Source organism: Rhodnius prolixus, unplaced genomic scaffold, assembly GCF_049639745.1.
Source record: "Rhodnius prolixus isolate KJV_2025 unplaced genomic scaffold, Rpr scaffold_9, whole genome shotgun sequence".
NCBI lineage: Eukaryota > Metazoa > Arthropoda > Insecta > Hemiptera > Reduviidae > Rhodnius > Rhodnius prolixus.
In genome coordinates, this window is record NW_027411604.1 from 17,797,499 (window position 1) to 17,820,937 (window position 23,439).

General features: G+C 32.7%; 3 protein-coding genes and 1 long non-coding RNA gene across 8 annotated transcripts; 2 read left to right on the top strand and 2 right to left on the bottom strand.

The window, feature by feature from the left end:
• The first annotated feature begins 1,160 nt into the window (after positions 1-1,160).
• Positions 1,161-7,984, top strand: LOC141454341 (uncharacterized). The gene is made up of 2 exons (XM_074128460.1): positions 1,161-1,298; positions 7,571-7,984. Exon 2 carries the CDS (start codon positions 7,580-7,582, stop codon positions 7,958-7,960), a length of 381 nt encoding a protein of 126 aa, XP_073984561.1. The 5' UTR covers positions 1,161-1,298; positions 7,571-7,579; the 3' UTR covers positions 7,961-7,984.
• LOC141454338 (uncharacterized) lies at positions 2,009-9,951 on the bottom strand. 4 transcript variants are annotated; one of them, XM_074128457.1, is made up of 4 exons: positions 5,936-7,572; positions 3,776-3,891; positions 3,157-3,505; positions 2,009-3,082 (listed from the first exon to the last, which is right to left on the bottom strand). In XM_074128457.1, the coding sequence occupies exons 3-4, from the start codon at positions 3,496-3,498 to the stop codon at positions 2,723-2,725; spliced, it is 702 nt and encodes a 233-aa protein (XP_073984558.1). In that variant the 5' UTR covers positions 3,499-3,505; positions 3,776-3,891; positions 5,936-7,572; the 3' UTR covers positions 2,009-2,722. The 4 variants fall into 4 exon arrangements, with proteins under 4 accessions (XP_073984558.1, XP_073984559.1, XP_073984556.1 ...); XM_074128458.1 differs by lacking the exons at positions 3,776-3,891; positions 5,936-7,572 and adding an exon at positions 9,408-9,951; XM_074128455.1 differs by lacking the exon at positions 3,776-3,891.
• Positions 9,952-18,648: 8,697 nt separating this feature from the next.
• Positions 18,649-20,326, top strand: LOC141454342 (uncharacterized). Of its 2 annotated transcripts, none has more exons than XR_012458637.1 (3): positions 18,649-18,788; positions 18,866-18,985; positions 20,142-20,326. It is a non-coding gene; the product is annotated as an uncharacterized lncRNA (long non-coding RNA). The 2 variants fall into 2 exon arrangements; XR_012458636.1 differs by having other exon boundaries at positions 18,652-18,792.
• Positions 20,327-20,950: 624 nt separating this feature from the next.
• LOC141454339 (uncharacterized) lies at positions 20,951-23,337 on the bottom strand. Its single transcript, XM_074128459.1, has 2 exons — positions 23,193-23,337; positions 20,951-21,602 (listed from the first exon to the last, which is right to left on the bottom strand). The coding sequence occupies exon 2, from the start codon at positions 21,593-21,595 to the stop codon at positions 21,155-21,157; it is 441 nt and encodes a 146-aa protein (XP_073984560.1). The 5' UTR covers positions 21,596-21,602; positions 23,193-23,337; the 3' UTR covers positions 20,951-21,154.
• Between the last annotated feature and the right edge of the window lie 102 nt (positions 23,338-23,439).

The following is a 23,439-nucleotide window of genomic DNA, read 5'->3' on the forward strand; positions in this document are numbered from 1 at the left end:
AATTTATATTTATTTGTCTTATTTATCCGTGCATTTTATGAAGGCAAAAAGTAGAAATGTTACCCTTCACTTACAAAGTCTCTGTATTTCTTAATCTTAGTGAAAAAATTATTCCTAGATTTTTTTTCAAATATTCCTCAAACCGAAAATTATAGCATTTAAAGCAGTAATAAATTGATATAAGTTGATTTAGATTAAATAAAAAATAGCATAAAGTAATAAATTTTGAATTGAAAATAATTTAACCCTAAACAATAACTGCAATCTAGTGGCCCAACATGAAACTAAGCCAGAGATAATCCATAGTTTTGCACAATAATTTTAGTAGTAACAACATTTTTGAATTTAAATTTTGTAATTTCTTTTATTTTCAAGATGTCAAATCACCAGCCGAATCATATCGGTTATTCTCACAAATTTTAAATTTGAATATATTTTAGTTGATTCTATCACTGAATCAGAAACTACTTCATGAATTAAATATTGAACTGCTGAAGTAAATTGCCACATCCCAAGTTAAATTTATCTACATCTTTGAAAATGTGGTGACTGCAGGGCTGGACAACATCATCACAGCACGCATATTACTTTTTCTGACCAGTTCCAGATTTTCATCCATCAACAGAGGTTGATTCACCAGTTTAGAGTAAAGAATTTTAATTCCACCATGTTACTGTCTTATTATATGTTAGCTGACTCGAAACTACCCAACCCCTCTCTGATAATTGCATTTAGTAGAATTTTCCTGGAAAATGTCTAATCTACATTTAAGTCAAGTATGAGTATGTCATAAATAGTAAAATCAGTTAATTTTTAAACACTGCCAAGCATTAATATGAAAAGCGTTTATGGAATCACCTCAATCTTTAATTTAAAAATTAAAATGCTAACTCCGTTGCATTATTCAGAAGAAAATAGAAAGACCTCGCTTCTATTTCAGACAAACAAAAATCGCCCACTTTTAATAGAAATAAAATATTAATCATCAGTTTGTTTTATTAATCAAATTAAAATTAAATCAAAATTAATTAATTAAAATTAATCAACAAAAATAAAATAATAATTATCAGAGAAAGAACTGTTTTCTTAGCAACAAAGAGACGCAAAATACGTGATAATATTGATTTGATAACTACGACTGATTTCAAGGCTATTTTACCATTTTTCATTGCAACAATTCTAGGTAATAGTATGATAAACTAAAATGAAAAAAATCTTTGGTATATAAAAGCAAAGCACTATTAGTAATCAATCAGTTTAATGATAAATTGGTTAAATGGTGACCTCTTATCATAAAAGTAAGTAGAATATTATAATAATAGTATTATTTTACTAATTTATATTTTCATAAATTTATCTCCCGCTATTATTATCTATTGGCAGATTTCTTTTTTTTTGACACTGATTTAAAACATTATTTATGTTCATTAATAATAAACTAAATTCATTTCTTTTTAAGGCAACTTGGCTTTTGAATAATTTTCCATACTTTTTCTCTCCAAAAAGCTTTTAATCTATTACAAAAATATGGAAGTATTTAATCTTTTAAGATACTCATACAAATGTATCTGCTATTTTTCCTACGGTTCGAGTTAAATAGATTTGAACTATAAAATATTTTTTACGTTAGGAAAGTTCGCAATATAAACTATCTATTCCTCGAGGATAAGTAAACTGAAACTGAAAAGTTTGTTTATTCAACCATTAATTTTATCTGGTGATTTCAAATGCTTAATGTCAGACATGTTGGAAATGCATTTTGATAGGGATAAAGTTTCGAAAGTTTCTTCCTAATAAGCACACACAATCGTTGTTTTGAGCAACCCTGTACCGAAAAGTCATCCATTTCATTACTACGATTTTTCATTCGTGATTTTTTTTTTCAACTTCTGTTACTCTTTTATTACTTATGCAGCTTACTTATTACTTATGGTCTGTAACATTTATTTAAAATGATTTTTCGGGGAAATTTAAGAGGTTTTTTACAAACCTGATTAACCAGTTGACTACAATATCTTCTTTTTAATTGCTACTTCAGATTTCAATCAAATTCACAAAGTAGAAAGTTGACAGCCAATTTCAGTAATAACTTATTTTTACATAAATTATAAATAAAAAATTATGACTGTGCTTGCAATATCCTTTATCCTACGTTTAATTAATGCGTTACTAAAAAAGTTAAACAACATTTTACGATTGGATTACATATGCAATTACATCTAATACTTCTGAGTTCAGAAAATGTAGATTAATCGGATTTAAGATCTTCCAAAAATTTGTCTACAAAATGAATCCTGCAATACTTTAACTTTTTTAAACATGGTTCGTAATTCATGTAAACATTTCTTAATTAGTATTGCTAAATTAATTCAATGACTTCAACTAAATTTTACATTAAAATATTACAACTAAAAATGTAAAAGACAACTCAATGGAAATTAATAGCCCTTCATTGAGCTATGTTTCCCTCCTTATCTTAAAATTATTCTGTGACCTCCTGTGAAACTGTGAAGCCATAGGTCTCCAGGTTAAGAACAACTGCATGACAATTGACAGCACTAATACTCACGGTACACTGCAATGCAGCCTGTTAGGAATTAGCGAACACACAGCCAAACCATTAAGTTTTCTAACTCCTTTAGAGTTGAGAATTGTGAATTTCACGATTCAGTTGAGGACTTGATGTCACTGAAATTTTATGCAGATGAGTTTAAGACCACTACTAAGATTGTTCACGTTTTTGAGGATCATCATATTTGCCTACATCAGCGGCGTATAAAATATTATTGATTAAATGTTCCACTATACTTTTAGTGTATGCACTATACTTTCTATGCTTAGTAGCAACGTATTCTCCAAACACGCTACTAACATCTTTTTCCCCATTTAAGGTGGTTATTAAAATTTTATCCTCTTCGTCCATTCTGGGTTCTTCAATTATTTCTCTTTTTACTGATGGTTTCTTCTGAAGTGACTTAAATTCTTTTACTATGGACGTTGATTGCTGATTGTTATCATCACCATCCGTACTTATTGTCATTAACAGATGTTCCGTGATATCCTCTGGTTCACTGCTATCTATCTGTTCAGCATTTAGATAAGCTAATAATTAGAGGTTATAATAATTAATAATTAATTAAACAGAAAAGTTCTTACCATTTTTATGGTATTATATGATGGTCTTGGTTTATATTTGGCCAACAAAAAATTCATATTATCGTATGCAAACCATTTAGGTTTATAAGAATCCACCGTTTCGCTGCCACTTTTTTTGCTGTTCAAAAAACACTTTTGTCTTTCCCTTCTATACGAAGCAAGAAGTGAATCCATTTTCTTTTTTATTATGCCAGCATCTCGATTCATCACTTCTGCTATGTTCCTCCAGGCATCTTCCCTTTTTTCAATATTTTTGTACTCATTGCAATTAGGGTCCCATAGACATCTATTCTCCTTATACTCTTCTATTAGCTGCAAACTTGAGTTTTTATCCCATTCCATATTTTTCCTACAAATGAATACAAAATAATTAAAAATAAAATAATAATAAAAAATATGGTGTTAACACACAAGGCTTTTCTCTTGCTGAAATTCGTCAGATTCTTATTTATATGCAACACATTTACTTCTAACAAAACTTTTATTGTTTTTAAACGTCCTTTCACAGGTATGACGCTAGACAGATGCATAGTTCTGTCCCTCAGCATAATTTAAAATTAAAATCTATTTCACAAACAAAATAGTTAAAACAAAAGTTATAGAGCAGCGTAAAAATTACCTATATTTCTAGTGAAGAAAAAATCTTAAAAAACAGAAAAATGTCACTTCTAATTTAGGAAATTTCTTTAGACGCAAATTTTTACTAACGTGTTAGGTGCCCTTAATAGAATTAATCTGAAAAATATTATAAATAAAAGTTAAGGATCTCTTTATCTGCAATGTGGGGGGGGGTCGTTGTAGCTGTTTTCGTGGAAATCTCTATTCAGTCAAGAGGTACTTTCAATTAACAGATTGCAAACATTCCGTCAGATCTCATCGGAGTATCCCAACGAAATATACTGTGAGCTTTGTGCACTTTTTCGGTAGTGAGCTAGAGTATCTAAAGAGCGATCACACTCATGTGTATTAACATATACATACACTGGGCCAAAAAAGTCTGTGAACACTAACCTAAATTTTATTACTTTTATTATTATCTTATTAGAAACTTCTTTTATTTTCAAATGAAATATACTATTCGATAGAGAGAAACCAGAGTTTTTCATTTTATATTCAATCTTTTATTTTTGTTCAGCAGGAATATCACAATTAAATGTTTAACAAAACAACACCCCAAACGAATGCAAAAAAAGTCTGTGAACAGCTGTATAAATATGTAAAAACATTAAGATAACAAACAGAAAAACGATTGAATAAAGTTTCAAAGTTCTCTATTGTATTGTAGAAACCACTACAGTCAGTTTTGTGAATAAATAATCTAATTAGTACATATTTAACCACTAATATGGAAGTTCCCAGACCAATTCGAGAACTTATTGTGACGTTGCGAAATGAAAGAAAAAGTATTCGAGAAATAGGGAAGATAGTTCAAAAAAACCCTTCAACGGTGCATAATATAATTAAAAAGTACGGAAATGTGATTAGTAGGCCACGCAGTGGACGGCCACCAAAACTTAATTCCTTTCATAAACGGCAAATTCTGAAGTCTGTTCGAGAAGAACCCAGGACAAGCGCTCAAAAAATCAGTCAAGAATTATCAAGTGGTTATGTGTAAGCGTAACACCGCAGACAATTAGAAATAAATTACATGAATACGATTATTGCGGTCGAGTCCCGAGGAAAAAACCTTTAATCAATAAAATAAATCGTAACCGCCTATTGGATTTCGTGAAAGAATATGTTTCTAAGCCTTCTAGTTTCTGGGAAACCGTAATCTTTTCAGATGAGTCGAAATTCAATGTATGTGGGTCTGATGGACGACAAAAAGTGTGGCGAAAACGAAATGAAGCTATGAAAATGAAAAATATGAAGCCTACTTTTAAGCATGGGGGAGGCAACATTCTGGTGTGGGGTGCATGAGTGCTAAAGGAGTGGGCAAGTTAGATCTAATTAATGGTATGATGGACCAATATGTGTATGTGGATATATTAAGACGCAATTTAAAAGAAAATTCAAAAAAATTAGGGTTGGAGGGAACGTTTGTCTTCCAACAAGACAATGACCCGAAACATACCGCACTAAAAACTCGGGAATGGCTTTTAAATAATACACTCTGGCGCCTAAACACCCCTCCACAATTGCCAGACCTTAACCCAATAGAACATTTGTGGGATGAAATCAGCCGCCAAATAAATAAACGAGGAATAAGAAACCGTGAACAACTAAAAAACGCTATTTTAGAAGAGTGGGATAAAATTCCAACATTGACGACCACAAAATTATTAGGATCGATGAAAGCTCGCTTGTTGGAAGTGATTAGGAACATAGGAGGTCCTACAAGTTTTTAAAATTTATAATTCACGTACAATGTGTGAGAATGATTTATTTCTGCAAAGTGTTCACAGACTTTTTTTGCATTCGTTTGGGGTGTTGTTTTGTTAAACATTTAATTGTGATATTCCTGCTGAACAAAAATAAAAGATTGAATATAAAATGAAAAACTCTGGTTTCTCTCTATCGAATAGTATATTTCATTTGAAAATAAAAGAAGTTTCTAATAAGATAATAATAAAAGTAATAAAATTTAGGTTAGTGTTCACAGACTTTTTTGGCCCAGTGTATATACACACACACACACATACACATATATATAATTTTCTGAAAATCACTTTTATGGACTCAGGAGACTTCAAAACACATATTGCCAACGAAAACTACCGATAATAAGTGAAAATAAAAATAATGATTCCATAAAAATAAAATAAAATAAATTAATTACCTAAATCTCAAAAATAAGCTTCTTAAACTTATATTTATATATAAAGAAATCGCACAAAAGACTAGGAAACAAGTTTTAAAAAATCATTTAATCCGATTTTAGGAGAATCTAGTACAATGAATTCATAAACTAGAATGTTAGAATGTTTTAGGTTGGGCGAGCACATAAGAACGTTCTAAGAACAGGTTATTTTCATCATTTCTGTTTACACCGACTGGGTTACTCGTTACTGAGCATGCGCAAACATTCCAATATATTTTCACAAATGCTCAATTGGGAGCTTCGCGCTTCGGCTAGTAGCGAGAACACATGTTCGCTCGTTTGTTGTAGGCACTCCATTGTAGGACTGTACTCTGCACCATAGAAGCAGATCATAAGCAAAATTATTTATATAGGAAAATCGTGAACGGAATTAAATGAAATATTGAGCATTCAATTTCTGGTCGGTTCACTTCCTAAAATTAGAAGGAAGATAAATAATGTCAATTTCAGTCATAATATTTTTTGTTTTTTGCCGAGCTTTCAACGTAAGGACTTCATCTTCAGGGCTTATGGACAATATATTTTTTACATTGTTATTCTAAAGTTGGTGTGTCTTCTGTTCTGTCTGCTTATGATGTAAAAATATTGATAATATATTGTCAATAAGCCCTCATGATGACCTAGTCCCTAGATCAAGAGCTAGGCAAAATAATAATAATGCTGAAATTGGCATTATTCATTCTTTCTATTAGATTAATGAATCAGCCACCAAAAAAACAACGAACAATACATCCTAAAATTAATTTTTTTAATCAAAATAAGGCAATTTTGAGTTGATTGGCGCCCGGAGCTTTTTTCACTGCACTACCAGTTTTTAGACATTGTTCTCTCGTTATAGAAACACTGTCCATTGCCTCACAGTGAGCTGTAAGAAGCTCCTAGGAAGAGAAAATCTAAGGTCTAGCTCAGCTGGATTCCAATCTTGGATCTCCGCATTGGAATCCAGTATACGCTGAACACTGAGCTAATTCCATCATTTCCGAAAAGTTTTATTGGACCGTCGAGTGGAATCACATTTTTGTTTTTTGCAATCATAGATATGCTTTCAATGATTTAAGTTTTCTTCAAATGAGAACAACTATAGTTAGTTTGAACTCTCGGGAAAAATAAAAAAAGAGGTACCAAGTATCTTTTTCGAATGTGAAAGTGCGAACAGATGGGAGTTGCAAGTTTTGTTTTTCAAAGGACACTACCCTTCTTTCTTACCATCTATTTAAAGAAGATTAATAAAAAGGTGTGGAATGTTTTTTCAATAAAAATCAATGAGAAATTTAGGAAACCGGTAATTTTTGTCCTTTTCCCATTTAAATAAGAGCGAAGTAAATGTAATTTGTTATTAATAACATTTTGTGAACGTTTAAAAATGTGTCAATTTTCGTTTAGTTAATTTTGCTTAATGTATATACAAAATAAAAGTACTACACTAAATTATTTATTCTTTGATGTTAATGCGAAAATATTTGAAAAGAACCTGTAAATGAAGAGAAATAAATACGTTAGGGAAACCTCTCTCAAATTAAAATGTATTATAAGAATTTGTAATAAATCTCAATAGAGACAATGTAATAACATTGAAATTTTATTTATTTTTAGAAAATCAAAATGAAGTCATTACTGACCATAGTGTTCGCAGTCATCTATATATCTGCAGTAAATAGTTTTCCCACCCAAGAAGTTAAATACCAACCAACTCGTTTAACATCACCACAAAGAGTCCAAGTTGTTCGACAGTATCAAGTGCCGCAACATCGTTCCATCGAACAGCATAACCTATCTGGAGAACAGTCAAGATACAGAGGCAATGTCCAATATCAAGATCAATACAGTCGTACATCATCTTGGAGGCAGAAAACTGATCGTCATGAAACACATGAACCAGTGGAAGAGTTGTGGTCAACTAAAGGTGGAAGCGTGAAATCTGAAATTTATAACACAAGGCAGAATTTTGATAGACCAAAATATGTAGAAGGGGTTAAAGGATAATAAAGCATTAATACTAATAATAAATTTATTATTTTTTCAACTTCTACCCTTTAAAGATAATATCTTTTGTAAATAATTGGATTTTTTTACTTGCTGATTAAAATATATGTTAATTTTAATAAGAAAGTAGATATTCTTTTAATTGTTTACCATTATCAGTAAAAAAAGAAGCATAATGCATCCTACAAACTGGTGATTAACTGAATCCTGGAGGACAAGTTATTAATGTCCTGTAGAAACGACCTTCTAACTCTAGTTAAGTAGACTCACCGTAAGATTTTTTTTTTTCTCAAACAGGGGCAATATCGAGTTAGTTGATCAAACAGAAAATAACGTCGATAACGATGATGGTTGATTCTTATAATTGAAAAAGCCTGTGGTCTTAGTTTACCGAAAAAACAATTTTGTAATTAATCCTTAAGTAAAAGGCGAGACTAAACTGAGCTAATCTCTCCTTATCACACTGAAATTGATACAGACCTATCCAAATCACAGACATCTTTATTTTATAATAAACTGACGAACTACAATGAAACCTCAATACTTTATACTCTTAAATTCTTCTATTCTTAAATCTTTCTGACTTAAGCTTGCTCCATATACTACAGCATTTGTAATGCTACAATGATTAACCTGCAAATTTTTCAAATTAAGGTGCTACGTATCGCCTTGAAAGTACCATGGTTTATAAGGAATGCATAAATCCTCTGGAAGCTGTAAGTTCCCGCAAGGAAAATTAAAATACATTATATTCTAAAAAAAAATTTTTTTAAAGAAAAAAAAGGAAGGTTAATTTAACAACACATAACATATTTTTGTTATCAAATTAAAAAAGCGTGGTATTTATTAATATCATGAACTTTGGGAGAAACTATTTCTTTTTAATAGTGTCGATAAATTCTGCACATAGACTCACAATTCGGTTTGTAATCACTAAGGAACGGATTTTTATGTATTTAAAAATGCCAAATATTTAATTAAAATATGCATTTATTTTCGTCAATCATGTGGAAAATATGTGATTTTCTTAAAATATTTTCTGGAATATTTAAGTAAAATGGACATTTTTTTTTTATGAAAATCGTGAAATGGTGGAATGATTGCATTTTTCGAGAACCTCACAGTTCAAAAGGAATGGCTTTGAATCCACATCAGCATCACTGTCAAGTTTTCCAATAACTGCATTGGCAATATACCTGCCCTCAACGTCAGTGGTTTCATCAATTGACACCCAAATCCGTCTATCTTTGATATGTTCTCGAATTTTGGTTAGTGTATCTTTATAGACATCTTCCAGGTAGTTTTTCCTCAGAGCGCTCTCGTCAGGCATTTTTTTTCCCAATATAGGTCTCTAAGAATCCTTTGAAATGAGGATTTTTAAGTTTGTGGAAAGGGATATCTGCTCTAACCAAAGCCCGACACAGATCTGTACTCAGAGTAGACTTACTTGATGATGGAGATGTAAGGAAGGCTTGATAGGACGTCCTCTCTTTCTTTCTGTTTTTATTCTCTATGTGCGATCCGGTGGCAATATGTTGGGTGACTTGGGAACGTTGAGAGCAAGAAACGCGCTTGTCACAAGCTGTGCAGTACAAAATGTCTCCATCACTTCGAAAAAGTTCTGCTGGAAACTCGCGAAGATATTTAGCATCCAGTTGTTTGTTTGAGGCCGATGTTCGTGGCATTTCACCCAAAAAAGAATACACTAAGTGACCGAACGAAATGAATTGGACACTTCAACGAAGGAACTGAAAGAACAGACAACGTCAGACAACTTCTTAGAACTAACAAGTGCCCGTCACTGTTTAGCAGCATTCTGTGTAAATTACAATAACCATTGTACCCACTGTGATTCACACCCCTACAGTCTGTGGTTCACAGTTCCTGTCAACCACCTCCCAATTATGAAAATATGCCCAAAATGAAAAATATGAAAAAATATGTACATATTTTGATTAAATATGTAGAAATATTTATTTATTTTAATCAAATATGTATAAATATGCGATAACATCCAAATATGTGGAAATATGTGAAATAAAAGTAGACTCTAACGGCTTAAAAAGTGTCAGTATGAATACTTCTAGTTGAAAAACGTCTGTAAATTGCCTAGAAAAAAATATGTAAATACATACGAATCCGTTCCCTAGTAATCACTCTTTTACTAGGGAAGGGATTAGCTATGAGGTTAGCATACTGGACTCCCACGCGGAGGTCCCGGGTTCGAATCCAGCAGCTGACCCTTAGATTTTCTCTTCCTAGGAGCTTCTTACAGCTCACTGTCCGGTGATGGACAGTGTTGTCTGTAACGAGAGAACACTGTCCGGAGGCCGGCAGTGCACTGGAAAAAGCTCCGGGCGCTAATGACCTCAGCTGTTGATGCGCCAAAAAAAAACAAAAAAAAAAAACTCTTTTACTGTAGATTTCATTCAATCTATCTCATTCTCCCAACCATCTGTTATTCATTATTGAAATATCCTTTAAACCGGTGTAAAATTGCCTGCATGGCTGAAAATATATTATATAATTTATATTTAATCAAATTTTGCTTACATATGTTCAACGTATGTATTAGGATTTTTATCAAATATTCGGAACATTGGAAAGCCGAGTTAATATTTTCAAAACGGGATATATAGTAAACCTATAAAAAATAAGAGTTTTGTTAGAATTTCAAATTTTAAAACTTCAATTGAATTGTTACATTTTGTAGGGTGATTGTTTTACGCTAGTTATTTAAATTTTTCATTATTTTAGATATCAATCTGTCAGTTTCTGGCTTGATAGAGATATTTTCCTTTTACAACTTCCATCAAGGTCAGGGTTGATAAATTATGAAAATAATTAACAGCTCTTAGTCCCCGACCTTTCTCATTTTAATAAATCATTACACATAAATTCACTCGACATGACACAAAGCAGAACAACATTTCACCACACCCATTATTCCGCGGGCAATTTATTCAGAAGAATTGTTAATAAATGCATTTTCATCTAAATACAGATTATCATAATAAGCACTTTTTATTGTTTTTAAGATTGAGATTCTAGAGTACATACTTATTTGAGCTAACCAAAAAAAGTTTGATATAATAATTGATTAGACAAAATTATAATTTTGAATTTTTATTACAGAGAGGCTTTGAGCAACCGTGATCAAATTTTTGAAATCACCCAAAACAATCATTTTGATTGTTGGGAGTAATTGTTTTGGAGTCCCATTATTTATTTACTTTATTGCTTTTAAGAGACATTGTTTTGGAGACCTCTGAGTACAAAAATAAATAAATAAATAAAATAAAATAAATAAATACCGTTTTTAGGTTTTAGTTATTTAGTAAGTTTGAGAACAGTACCATCTACAAAATGAAAAATCAAGGAAAGCTCAGTCTTGGTAATAAGTTTTGATACTATTTCGCTTCCAAAAATAACTTTTTGGCAGGGATTCACCAACCAAAAAACGACTTTACTAAATGGATTTTTTGGATTTTGGTGATTTCTCGTACATAGTTCTTACATTTTCTTAATATCAAAATATATTATTTTATTCTTTCTTTTTCTTGAATATTATATTTTAATAAACAGAATAAGAATCTTTTGATAAGATGCAATTTTTAAATTAATTATTAAACTTTGGTAAAAGAATGATTAGAATTTCCTTAATTTGGATGAGGATGTTAATATTGTTCATTGTATTTTCCTTTTCTAAACTTCATTCACGTTCATTCTGTACAAAAAAAAGATCATTTCTTTAATGATTTAAGTACAAACCATTTAAAATATATTTCTAAAAGTTGATGAAATAAGTACAGACAAATTGAGCATAAACGATCCTTTGCTTTTTATGCAGATAGTGTTTTAGATTTGAGTTCCTCTAAAGCCAATAGTGATAGTTGATAGTACTTGTTTTAAAGAATACAGATTATCGCGGTGAAAATCGAATTTTGGCAATATTTTTTTTAAAGTTCTCTTCATGATTTATTGGGAGGATTATTGAAAAGATGGTTAATTTTGGCGTATTAAAGGGGCTCATGTTTCTGAAGGAAGATATATTGTTATGTTGTGGGTGAGTTGGTTTAGTTGCAAGGTAAGGTCTATTTGATTGTTTAGGCGTGAAGAGAAAAGAAATCAATTATTTCTCGATGGCATTCAAGGACAGGCAGCTTTAATACATCCATTACTCTGTTTCCCAGGTTATTTTGCACTGCAACCTTTAGTTGAGGACTATTGTTCCCCACACTCTAATGCCAGATGAGTCCCTGCAGCAATTGATGAAGAAATAATAAACTAAGGTATACCAAGGATGTCCGGGAGGAAAAATTAGAACCAGCTGCAATAAATAACCACCTCGTTAGAGTCAACTAGCTTCTCCACTAAATATTCTGAAGTGAACTCCTCAAGAGGATCACTCTAACAACTGGCAATTACTTCAGGCTCATCTTCTTTCACGTTACAATGTTACCTAAAAGTTTTAAGAATGGCTCTCCCAGATCAAAAAGCACCCAGCTTTAAAGGGAACTTCTAACAAGAGTGGAGAAACGGATAGTCTGCGAAAATCTTCTTGATATCCTGAAAAAATCGGATATTCCTCCTCAATAAACACTTTCAATGTTACCTAGTCCAAATAATTTGCCAGAAATTGTAACTAAAAATCTTCAAAACATGATTATGTAGCTCTCAACTGTAAGTTTTTTAAATTTAGTATTGCAATAATTATAAAATTCAGCAGGCATTCATAATAAATGACGTTAGGAGCTTATTGTTAGCTAAGAACATGTTTTGAAAATGTTGGGTCCGCTGGGCTGGATAATATATTTAATATATAATAAGGGATACAATAAACATGAGTGCTTTGATGGATAAAATCAACGCAAATACATACATCGTTAACTTTCTCTGTGGTACTGCCCACACAACATCCGGGGGATACTTATTTATGATATCCACTTCATAAATTTAATATTAACTCTATGCGGGGGATTATGTAACTAACTGGGAATTCATGATATCTGATTATGGAGACTATCAAGTCTTCCCATTGACTCATGAGTTAGTTATAAATAAATATGGCGTGAAACATTTAGGACAATTTAAAAACTTTCACTTGTTGATTGACAAACGTTTTGTATAAATCAACACTTGAATAAATTTGTGGCTAGCCTCACAGTCAGGGTCCGGCTGAAAGGGCCATGTCTCACCAGGCTTTCAATCTGTAAGAAGCTCAAAGAATATGTATAATATTAATAAATAATTAATAAAGAACCAGTAGAATGATGCTAGTCTTCATTTTTTGTCTTTCATAATTTTTCCACATCATAGATTCTGTTTTATTGAAGTATAGATCCTCCATCTTTCTGGTTTTATTGCCAGGTTTGGTTATCTAATGTGCGTGGGTTTTTCTTTGAATTTATTAGCGTACCTTCTAGGATTACTTGGGATAAATTCAATCTGATGGCAAGAAGAATCGTTACGGAAGAGAAAAGAAACAATAACAATGGCAGAGGCTGGCCTCTGGTCTCAGTCGAGGAAGAACATAAATGTTTAGGAAGTAGATTAGATTAGATTAAATTAGGGTGGCCTCAAGGCCTGCGCCACCGCGACCCCTATGGATCTATTGTGGCTCCCCGGCTTTAGAGCTCACCCTCCAGACCCGTCCGCTTAATCAGACTCTTAATTCTGGAGAGTGGCTCCTGGGTAAAGTTCTCAGGCCTTGGTTTTTCCTCCCCGAGAAGTGACATCCTTAGCCATACGAGGCCCTCACACTGACACAACACGTGCAGTGCCGTTTCCTCTTCTTCCTGACAGAACCTATAAAGGCTATCTTCTGCCAGGCCCATGCGATGCATGTGTTTTCTGAGCCTGCAGAGGCCAGTTAATAAGCCTACAATTATCCTATAGCCCCACGGCCTTGGCGGATTAATTCTGCGGTCAGCCTCGGCGAATAGCCTCTGATGAACTCCTTCGCCTGTCTCAGCCCTCTCCTGAGCCCTACTCTGCACCCATAAATTAATGGCCGCAGACTTAACACATTTCGAAACCCCAAAGCAGGGCTCCGGGCCAACGAAGTGTCCCGCAGAGCCTTCCCGGGCCAATAAATCTGCCACTTCGTTCCCCTTGTGTCCTGAATGACCAGGTACCCAAACTAGAAAGGCCTTATTCTGGTCACTAATTTCCTTCAGGGCACCTAGACAGTCCCAAACCAGCCTTGAGTTGACCTGGTAGGAACTAATTACCCGTAGAGCTGCCTGACTACCCGAGAAAATTACGACCTTAGGTTTAGGAAGTAAGAAGAAAAGAAGTCTCGCCCTACGCTTGCTATCATCACAAAACGATGTTGATTAAATTACAGATATCATCTTAGATTGAGTCAACAGTAAAATGAGAGACGAAAACAGAAGTGAAATTGAAATCCCTTCACCAATCTAAGTAATCCATCTCTGATGATGAATGAAAGTCCGAAAAGAATAAACATGCGTGCTATGACGGACAAAATAAAAATTTACTTCAGATCTAACCACATTTTCAACCATTCCTTGATTGTTATTCACAGGTTTTCTCTCCTTAACTAGGCTTCTTTTGGCAATTTTCATTTTAAAACTAGACAAGCATTGTTCACCTGTTTTATTTAGCACCAGTTCTCTGAGCCCTACAATAAAACTGATTTTATCTAAGTTTTATATAAGATGATTTTGAAGTCCTTCTCTAACAATCTTGACTTATAAATAAAACGTCCATCGACGTCCAGTAAGCGCCTTTCTATGATCTAAAATATTGTAAGATATGTTCTATCTGTATTGAACCCAAGTAAATTAAATCTTTGACTCTTTCAAAAACGTAATCATTACGTAGGAATTAATATTTTTTGTTTTCCGAAATACTTCTTTTAAATTAGGCAGGGCTTATGAGCTGCAAACTCTTTTAGATTTAGAAAATATGCCTACTGACGTCTACTCCTGAATTTCGGATGAATTTCCTAAGAGCAGTATCAAAGAAGAGACATGATATACATTGTCTTAAGCTAAGCCATTCTCGACTTTATGGGGCTCAGAAAGTTCTGATTTTACACGGGTGCGATACTCAGTTTTCTTTTAAAGGTTGCATTCACAAGACCACTAATTTGCAGGTATTCCTAGTTCTACCACGGTTATAACTATTTAAAAAATTCCTTTTCCACAATATCTTATGCTGATTTAACAATCAATAAGTAAGTATGAATCTCTACCCTATTACAAAACACAAATATGTAATAAATACATAATTTACAAATAGCTTACTAAAATAAAAAAAAAGCATACAAATCGCAATATAAAGAATTTCATTTCACATAATTAGATTATGTTTACCAAATAGCAGCTTCTTATTGCTAGTTTTCATAAACTGAAGAAATTTGATTTAACGCAATATAAGTCACTACCTAAAAAATTACACAACAAATCATTATTTAAGATGCCAAATCTTACTTCTAAATAATATTAATTCAGAAATTTAATAACAATCTACAACTCACCAATAATGATAAGTTAATATTTAAATACTCTCATAATATTCAACCAGATCATTTAGAGCAATTATTTTGAAACTTCTCATGACATGCACAGGTAAACTTGGTTGCTATACCGCCAAGCCTAGCTAGAACTAAAAACATTTCTATTGGAGATTGGTGCTTTTATTTATTCAGTAAGAACAAATTAAGAAATCAGTTTGAACCACTTTGCTTTTTTAAATTAATTTTCTAGTTAAGTTAACAACATTTTCTTTTCGTAGTAAAAGAAGTACTACATCTGGTCAAACTGTACTTAGTTGTTATAATTATTTATAACAACTAAGTACAGTTTGAATAAACACCTGAATAAATAAATAAAAAGCTGGTGTGAACCCTCAATTGAGAATCCCCTACTATAATTTATGTAATTACATTTTCTTGAAACTTAGAATTCATACTGAAATAAAATTATGCGTGTCAAGATGGTGATCTTTGAAATGGCACTTCTGGTCAGCCGATCGTCTTCAAACATGGAACATTAAATTGTTTTTAACACTGAAATATAATGGGGATCGTTAACCATATTAAAGTTACAATATTTCTCCCATAAGTGGTTTTAATAAAATATTCTTGGATAAATCAAAGTTTTAGATCTACGCGTTTGCCACTAAAGCTACAAGTTGCGAGTCATTATTGGTAACAGCTGGTCCAGAAAATTTACAAACTCTGAAAAAAATTGCCGCTTAACACTTGTGTAAACGTTTTTGCTTGCTCTAATGAAGAAAGCTAAATTGAGTGAAGGCAGAAAAATAAAATCTGGAATAAACTTCAGTCGAATTTTTCTTATCTCTTCCAAGGCTAGAAGTAGATTTCTTTATATGATAACAGATTTTTCTTTGAGTTGGTATTCTAGCAATACCTAGAATCCCTTGATGTTATTTATATAAATTCAGCAACTTCTCTCATCAACCTCAAGCAATCAAATTTCTTGAGAATAACCGAAACCTTAAGACCTTAGCTTCTGAAGAGCCAACAGTCACTATACAAGCTACAGCTTCTTTCTATGTCTCCACTTTGATGTTTCTAGATCTATTCTATCAGGTGAGTCAACTTCATCTCTTGATCATTAAATTTTATTCAAAATTCCAACTTTTAAGGCAATATGTAATTGATAACAAAAAGCGTTTTTCTTAATAGAAATTCGTCAGTGATTGGCTCTAGATTTTTAAATACGTAGTTGTATCCTAGAAGGTTACATCCAGTGCACAAATTCTTAAGAGTGTCCTACAGCTAATACGCAGATAAATGATGCGTCGTTATTATTCATTTGATACTTAGTTATTAAAAATAGAAATGTGTAATAGAAAGTTGATGACCTTGAGTAAATTCGCTAAGGTAGAGGACCTCAAACAGGAACAAAGTTGACACCAGGTAACTGGGAGTTATCGGAAGTGGGGAGATTATAAACAAGGAAAGTATATTGACTGCCCATATAAATATGTGTTGTACCAGTCCAAGTGTTTAAGCTGTGCTCTTCTATCATTAAAAGATGTTTAAAACGTATCAGAAATTTCTAGTTTTTTCGTTAATTGTGTCTCATTGTATTCTTACCTCAGCGCGAGCTCCTTTTAGAATTAATGCTGAACAACTACGTGCAATAGAAACGGTAGACAATGAACGACTGAAAAGTGCAAAAGCCGACCAGTATGAATCAGAGACTTACGATCGGAAGCTGGAATTTAGTGCTAATGATTCAACAAACAACCCGACAAGTTGAGCAGACTCCTTCAATTGGCTGATAATTGATTTTTTATTTGTAAATATTTGTAATTAAGTTAAAAATTAAACTATATTTACTGGTTTATTGTTTTTGTAACAATCTACTTATCATGATTCCGATTTAAGTTGTTTTTTTTGTAGACTGGTATATATTGTCAGCTCTAGTTGCCTTTTACAAACCTCTACATCCAAACTAACAGATGAAAGATGTATCATCCAACAAAGGCGTAGAAATAGAATTTTGGAAGGAGAAACTAAGGGACTCCTATAAAAAACTAGTGAAGATTTTTCCATTTTCCCTTTTTTCTCAATTTGTGCTTCCAGAAGTAGCTGACCTAACGTATATGACAAGCATTGGCTTTAGATTAGAATTCTTGAAATATAAAATAAGGAAATTCTAGTAAAAGTAGTAATAATTCACTTTTTTCTATTATTTTTCTAAACCTCTACACCTAAAATAATATACAAAAGTATTTTGTCTAACCAAGACGTAGAAATAGAATATTAGGAGGAGTATATATAGAATTCCTACTAAAACTAGTGAAGATTTTTCCATTTCCCCTTTTTCTGAAGTTCTAGTACCAAAAGTAGCCGACTTAATCTGTCTGATTAAGCTCTGCATTGGAAAAGAACAGAAGAAGAATGAAATTAGGAATTTCTAGTAAAATAGTAATATCTTACGTTTTTCTTAACCTTTAAATCCAAACTAGCCGACTTACTGGTGCATTACCCAGCCCTGGCATAAAATAGGATGTTAGAATGAGAAATTAAGGATTCCTTGTTATTCTAGTGATAAGTTCCTAATTTTTCTCATTTTAGAACCTCCACTTTCAAAACCAGCAAACGTAAGGTGCACTAACCTACCTAGACATAGAAATGGAATGTTAGCTCGAGAAACGAACGAAAGTAGCAAAACTACCAATGATTTTCTATCTTTCCATTTTTTTCAGAACATCTTAAGCTTGCGCCGAGTCCAAAAAGAGTCGGGCACAATTCTGTTCAACTGAAATTTGGAAAAACAAATTTTCTTTCATAAAACTAAATTTAAGAAGTGATTATATCCTATGGTGATGGTGAAATTTGCATTACACATTTCCATGACTTCGCTGGTTAGGCTTGGTGCGCACCTGCCTAATGGAAAATCTTTTTTAAATGAATTATGTATTCATTTATTTTTCTCTTTCAAGTAACAAAAAATATGTGATTGTTAAAACCCATAATTTTATTTATTTATTTTTTATGTGATACGCAAGAGTAATGTGGAATGAGATATTTATGTGGTTTGCTAAAATCAACCATGAATCTGATAAAGTACAAAGGAATGTTTGATAATTTAATGTAACAAACGATAGTCTCAACGGCCTTATCTGCGATCTTTTTATTCAAATTATTGAGTAAATTTACTCGCATATATTCTGTACAAGAGTAAAGTAAGTTATTTTTTTTTTCTCGTTGATATATTTAAGGCAATTAGTATCACCCCAATATGAAAGAGCCTAATTTAAAAGCATGAGTTTTAATTGGCTTGAAAGTTATTAGTTATTGCTGTTCACTGCAGTAACAACTGTCAGTAAGTTCACTTAAATTTTCTTTCTGTCCAATTTTACTAAAGCAAATATTTAAAAAAAATTGTTTTATTCCAGTTGTATGAACAAAATGAAAAAAGCAATCAAAATAGTGATTGGTGTGGTCATTGCATTAGTTCTAGCTGTGGTTTGTTTGATGATCGGTTACATTGGATTCTAATCATGAGCATATTTATGGTAAGTTTATTTTTTTTAAGTCTAACAGAATTCTTTAAATTCTGTTCAATAAAGCTGTTTAATAAATTAGTTAGTTGCGATTTACTAGAAATCGGCAGAATCTTATAAAAATGAATTTTATTTGAAAAACTTTTCCGGGGAAATAAATGTAGCTGTATTATAGAGTGTCACCCACTAAATATGTACGATTTTCTCTAACGTGCCAATTGTTATTCTGACTAAGATCAGGTAATTTATGTTGAGATTTTCCCCCAAAAATAAACGCCCCGATCATTTTTTAATTTTTGGTAATTGTAACAGTTATCTAAACGCCACAACAATTGCTTAAACTTTATTTTGTGATGTCACACTAGTGCTTCTATAATTTAGATTATAGAATATTTCTATAAAACCATAATATGGGATAAACGGAGTTGCCACTTCCTATCAGTATCCAGTTCTCAGAATGTATTTATCTTGCAGATCAATAATTGCAAACTTTTTTCTAGTTTTTCTTTTGTCGAATTTCATGCACAATAAAGAAAAGAATTTCACCCAATAATAGATTTCCAACCACTGCGGTTTGTCCGAAAATAAAGCTACTGTTCTTCTGGCAAGAAAAGGAGCTGTATAGTCTTCTTTAGAACAATTTGATCCTTAAAAATATGGCTAACTGTCTAATTTGCGTCAGAGACAGAGTAAGCTAGGAGAAAAAGGCTGGCGAAAAAATGGCAATTGCTGGTTGAACCAAGAGGAAGGATTTCTCGCGATCTACCTAGGAGGTATAGCTTTCTTACCGTCCACGACTACCTCCAAGCCTCTGTTTTGTACAAAAGGATTAGCCGTCGTGTGAAGTGTTTAGCATAGATCTTGACACATTAAAGGGCACAAGAAATCGTATATATCTGGACGGAGATAGACGACGATCCGAATTGTAGTGTGCAGCAAAGCAATAAATCGCCAAAAATTTCTTGATTTTTTTACGGTAATTTAAAAAAGTAATAACTACCACAATACGCCCTGAGTCTAGTGTGAACTAGCTGATATGATGTCAAGCTAGAGAATCTGCTGATTTGCCAAAATCCAGCAGCAGTGGCATTTAGGTTTACTATAGAGATAGCCATTAACTTCTCTACAATAATTTTAAAGTCTTAAATGTATGTATATCTGATTTCAGGTTCAAATACCTCTATCTGGCCGTAACATGAAAAGAATAATTAAACATTCTCTTTTAATATGAAATGATGTTCTTATACATGGAATTAATGAAGGAAAAAATAAAAATGCTTTTCAACTATAATGAAAAAATAAAAACAAAAGTTCCCTGTAATTTTTAAACGTAATATATATTATTAAAAATAATCTTTGGTTTTATTTGTCACTAAATTCTAAACATATTTAATAAACTAATGTTTACATATAACAAACATATAATTCAGTGAATTCACTTGAAGATGGCAGCACCTACTAAAATCAAGATAAACACAAAATTGCTCTTCAAGATAATTTGCAAAGAACAATAACTGTACTGCCAGTAAAACAATGGATACATTTAAAATATATTTACAAAATATTTTACCTTACTGTAGATTACATTTTTTTATATGGTAAGAAATAAGGGTTACATCATAATAATAAGGCCAATGCTAGATTGTACATGTTGGGTCGATCTATTTTGGACATCAAGAAGTAAAAACCATTGGAAAAAGTGGAAGTTGTTCCCCAATTTTACTGGAATGCTGCAGTTTCTGCATTTGATAGTTAATAATAAAGCTAATGCTGGATTGTACATGTTGGGTCGATCAACTTTGGAAATTAAGAAGTAAAAACCACTGGAAAAAGTGGAAAGTGGTTCCTAATGTCTCTATTGGTGATTTTAGTATTTTCTGGACATTTTGTGGGTAATAAGTGTAAACTGGTGAAAAAAAAAGTTTTGTATTTCATTTTGATGAAAAGAATGAATTAAATTAAATAAATAACTTCAAATTTAGTAGTTAGTACAAAATATTTATTTACATGAAAAGAAGAAATCATACAAATCATAGAAATCATAAAAGGAAGTACATTTAATGGGATGAATTTATTGTTACTTGTAATTTCTTATTACAGTGTATCTTTTTTCAATTAAATTTATGTATAATACAAAGCAGATGGTGAGAACCAGAGTGTAGTATAGTTCAAGTAATTGGTTTAATAGCGACTAGAATGGTGTCCACTGCCGTGACTACCTCCATGACCACCAGACCCAATACCAGTGTGGCGAATACCAGCACCGCCTTGGCCGAGTGGTTGTCGTGATCCTGATAAACCACTGCTATGGCCTCCGCCTATCCCACTGCCGTGACTACCGCCTAGACCACTGCCACGGCCTCCGCCAATCCCACTGCCGTGACTACCGCCTAGACCACTGCCATAGCCGCCGCCTTGCCCAGTACCACGGCTACCGCTTAGCCCACTACCATGACCACTGCCTAGCCCACCGCCGTGGCTACCACCTAGAGAACTACCTCGGCTACCACCTAAACCGCTTCCACCGACGGTACCTCCAGTGTGTCCATAAGAGCTTCTGTCTGGAAGTGCAGACACCAACACCAACCCAACAATTAAGAAAAACCAAGCTAACAGCTGCATTTTCTATCTGCAAATAAAAAGAAAGAGGACTGAACTATTATTTGTATCAAAATAATAAATTGTTTGAAATTTTACAAGTTCTTATTTCTGAGGAGGCTAAAGTAACAAATGAGCACGTACTTGACCTTGTAAAATGAAAACCACATGACCAAGTGTTATATTTTTTAACAATATACCTGCTTAATTAAGTATATTATGGCAGGTAAGAGAGAGAGAAAAAAACACATCTATTTCTGTCTGTTGACATGCAAGTGGTTATAACCAAATCTACGTTTGTTTTTTATTACTTTGAGCTTGGATCTAAAGACACTAAGTTAACAAATTTGATGTAGGCTGTGATTACGATGAGATAAAATGTTGAGAGCACATAATCTATTGGTACAAAATTTCATGTGAATTCTTACATCACTCTTTAGTAGAGGTGCACTGAGATTTGTTTTTCATAAAGGGATGTTAGGCAAAGAAGTAGATGCATTAGTTTTACATTTAAAAATCAATCTTTCCTCAGGGTAAAGAGCATCACTTCCTTAATGAGATTTTTCTGACAATGATAAGCATGATATCTTTAAGGTGTAAAATAAACATGAATAATTGACAGGTGATAATAATTAAGTAATTACTGTAAGCTTACGACTGTGAGTTCTCTGACGGCACTAAAACGAGGCGATAAACTTAGACATAGAAGCCACCTGCTAGTTATAATACATTTGTCCTGCTGAGATTATAAGAGAGCGGTAAATCACCAGCAGAGTTACAAGTTTCTCAGTAATCCAGGCGTCTATACTGGCTATTAAGTTTTATTAATTACTTCAAGGTAGCATGAAATTGCTTGGATGAAAATTCTGATGAGTATAGTCTGGGTTTCATGCTAATCCAGGACAAATGCGTTATGAAACGTCAGCCTGCCCAGCTCGGGGAGGATTCCTGATGTACGCAAAAAGGACCTATGCTATTTACGACATTGCAAACTTGATAGAAAGAGGCCAGGGATCCAATCCACGATCTTAGTCCTCTTAAAAAACCACTGCAGACAGAGTAAACACATGTACCCCTCTAGCCACAGGCCAGCCATTGTTAGTTTGGTACCGGAAAAAAAAAAGAGATCACGTTTGAGATAAAGTTCGAGCCATTTAAGCTCATTCTCAAGCCTTCCAGCTTTACTTTCGACTAGCCAAACAGAAAAAGTAGAGGGAAACGCAACAGATACTCTGGGTAGAGATGGCATAGATTGACTCGACAACCCCAGCTGAGGAAAATCTTAGTGATCCAATTATTCATCAATTTTTACATTTAGTTATAATATGTTTACTTCATCTACTTATTTAATTAGCTGTTATTCAGGTTTTATTATTTGAGTTGAACCCTTGCGATTAAGATTGAGCTCTTCCTGGAGGTTTGAAAGATCGTCATTTAAACAGCGCATTCCTGAAAAATTGAAAAGGCCACCAGAACCTTATACAGCCCAAGAATTAAACTGTTCATCACCAAAGTTACCCGGTACAAATAAATACACTGCAAATACCGAAAAACTACTGAAAACCGCGATTTAATTGCACATTATAAAGAAAAGAATATTAATTAAAATAAGAAAACATACCAATTCTAAATGAGTTTATGGGTCCAACTAGCTAGTCCAATACATCTCAATCTATTTATATTTAAACTATTGCGATGATACGAAATTCATTAAATCTTAATGTTACGACCTTTTTTTTATCAAGTTATCCTAGTTTAATTCTTGTTTACTTTCTTGTATTTGTTTTATTATTAAAAAATTAGTTTTTCTAAATAGCGCATTAAATAATCTCACAGGGTCATTTTTAATCTCAAAATGTAAGAAAAGT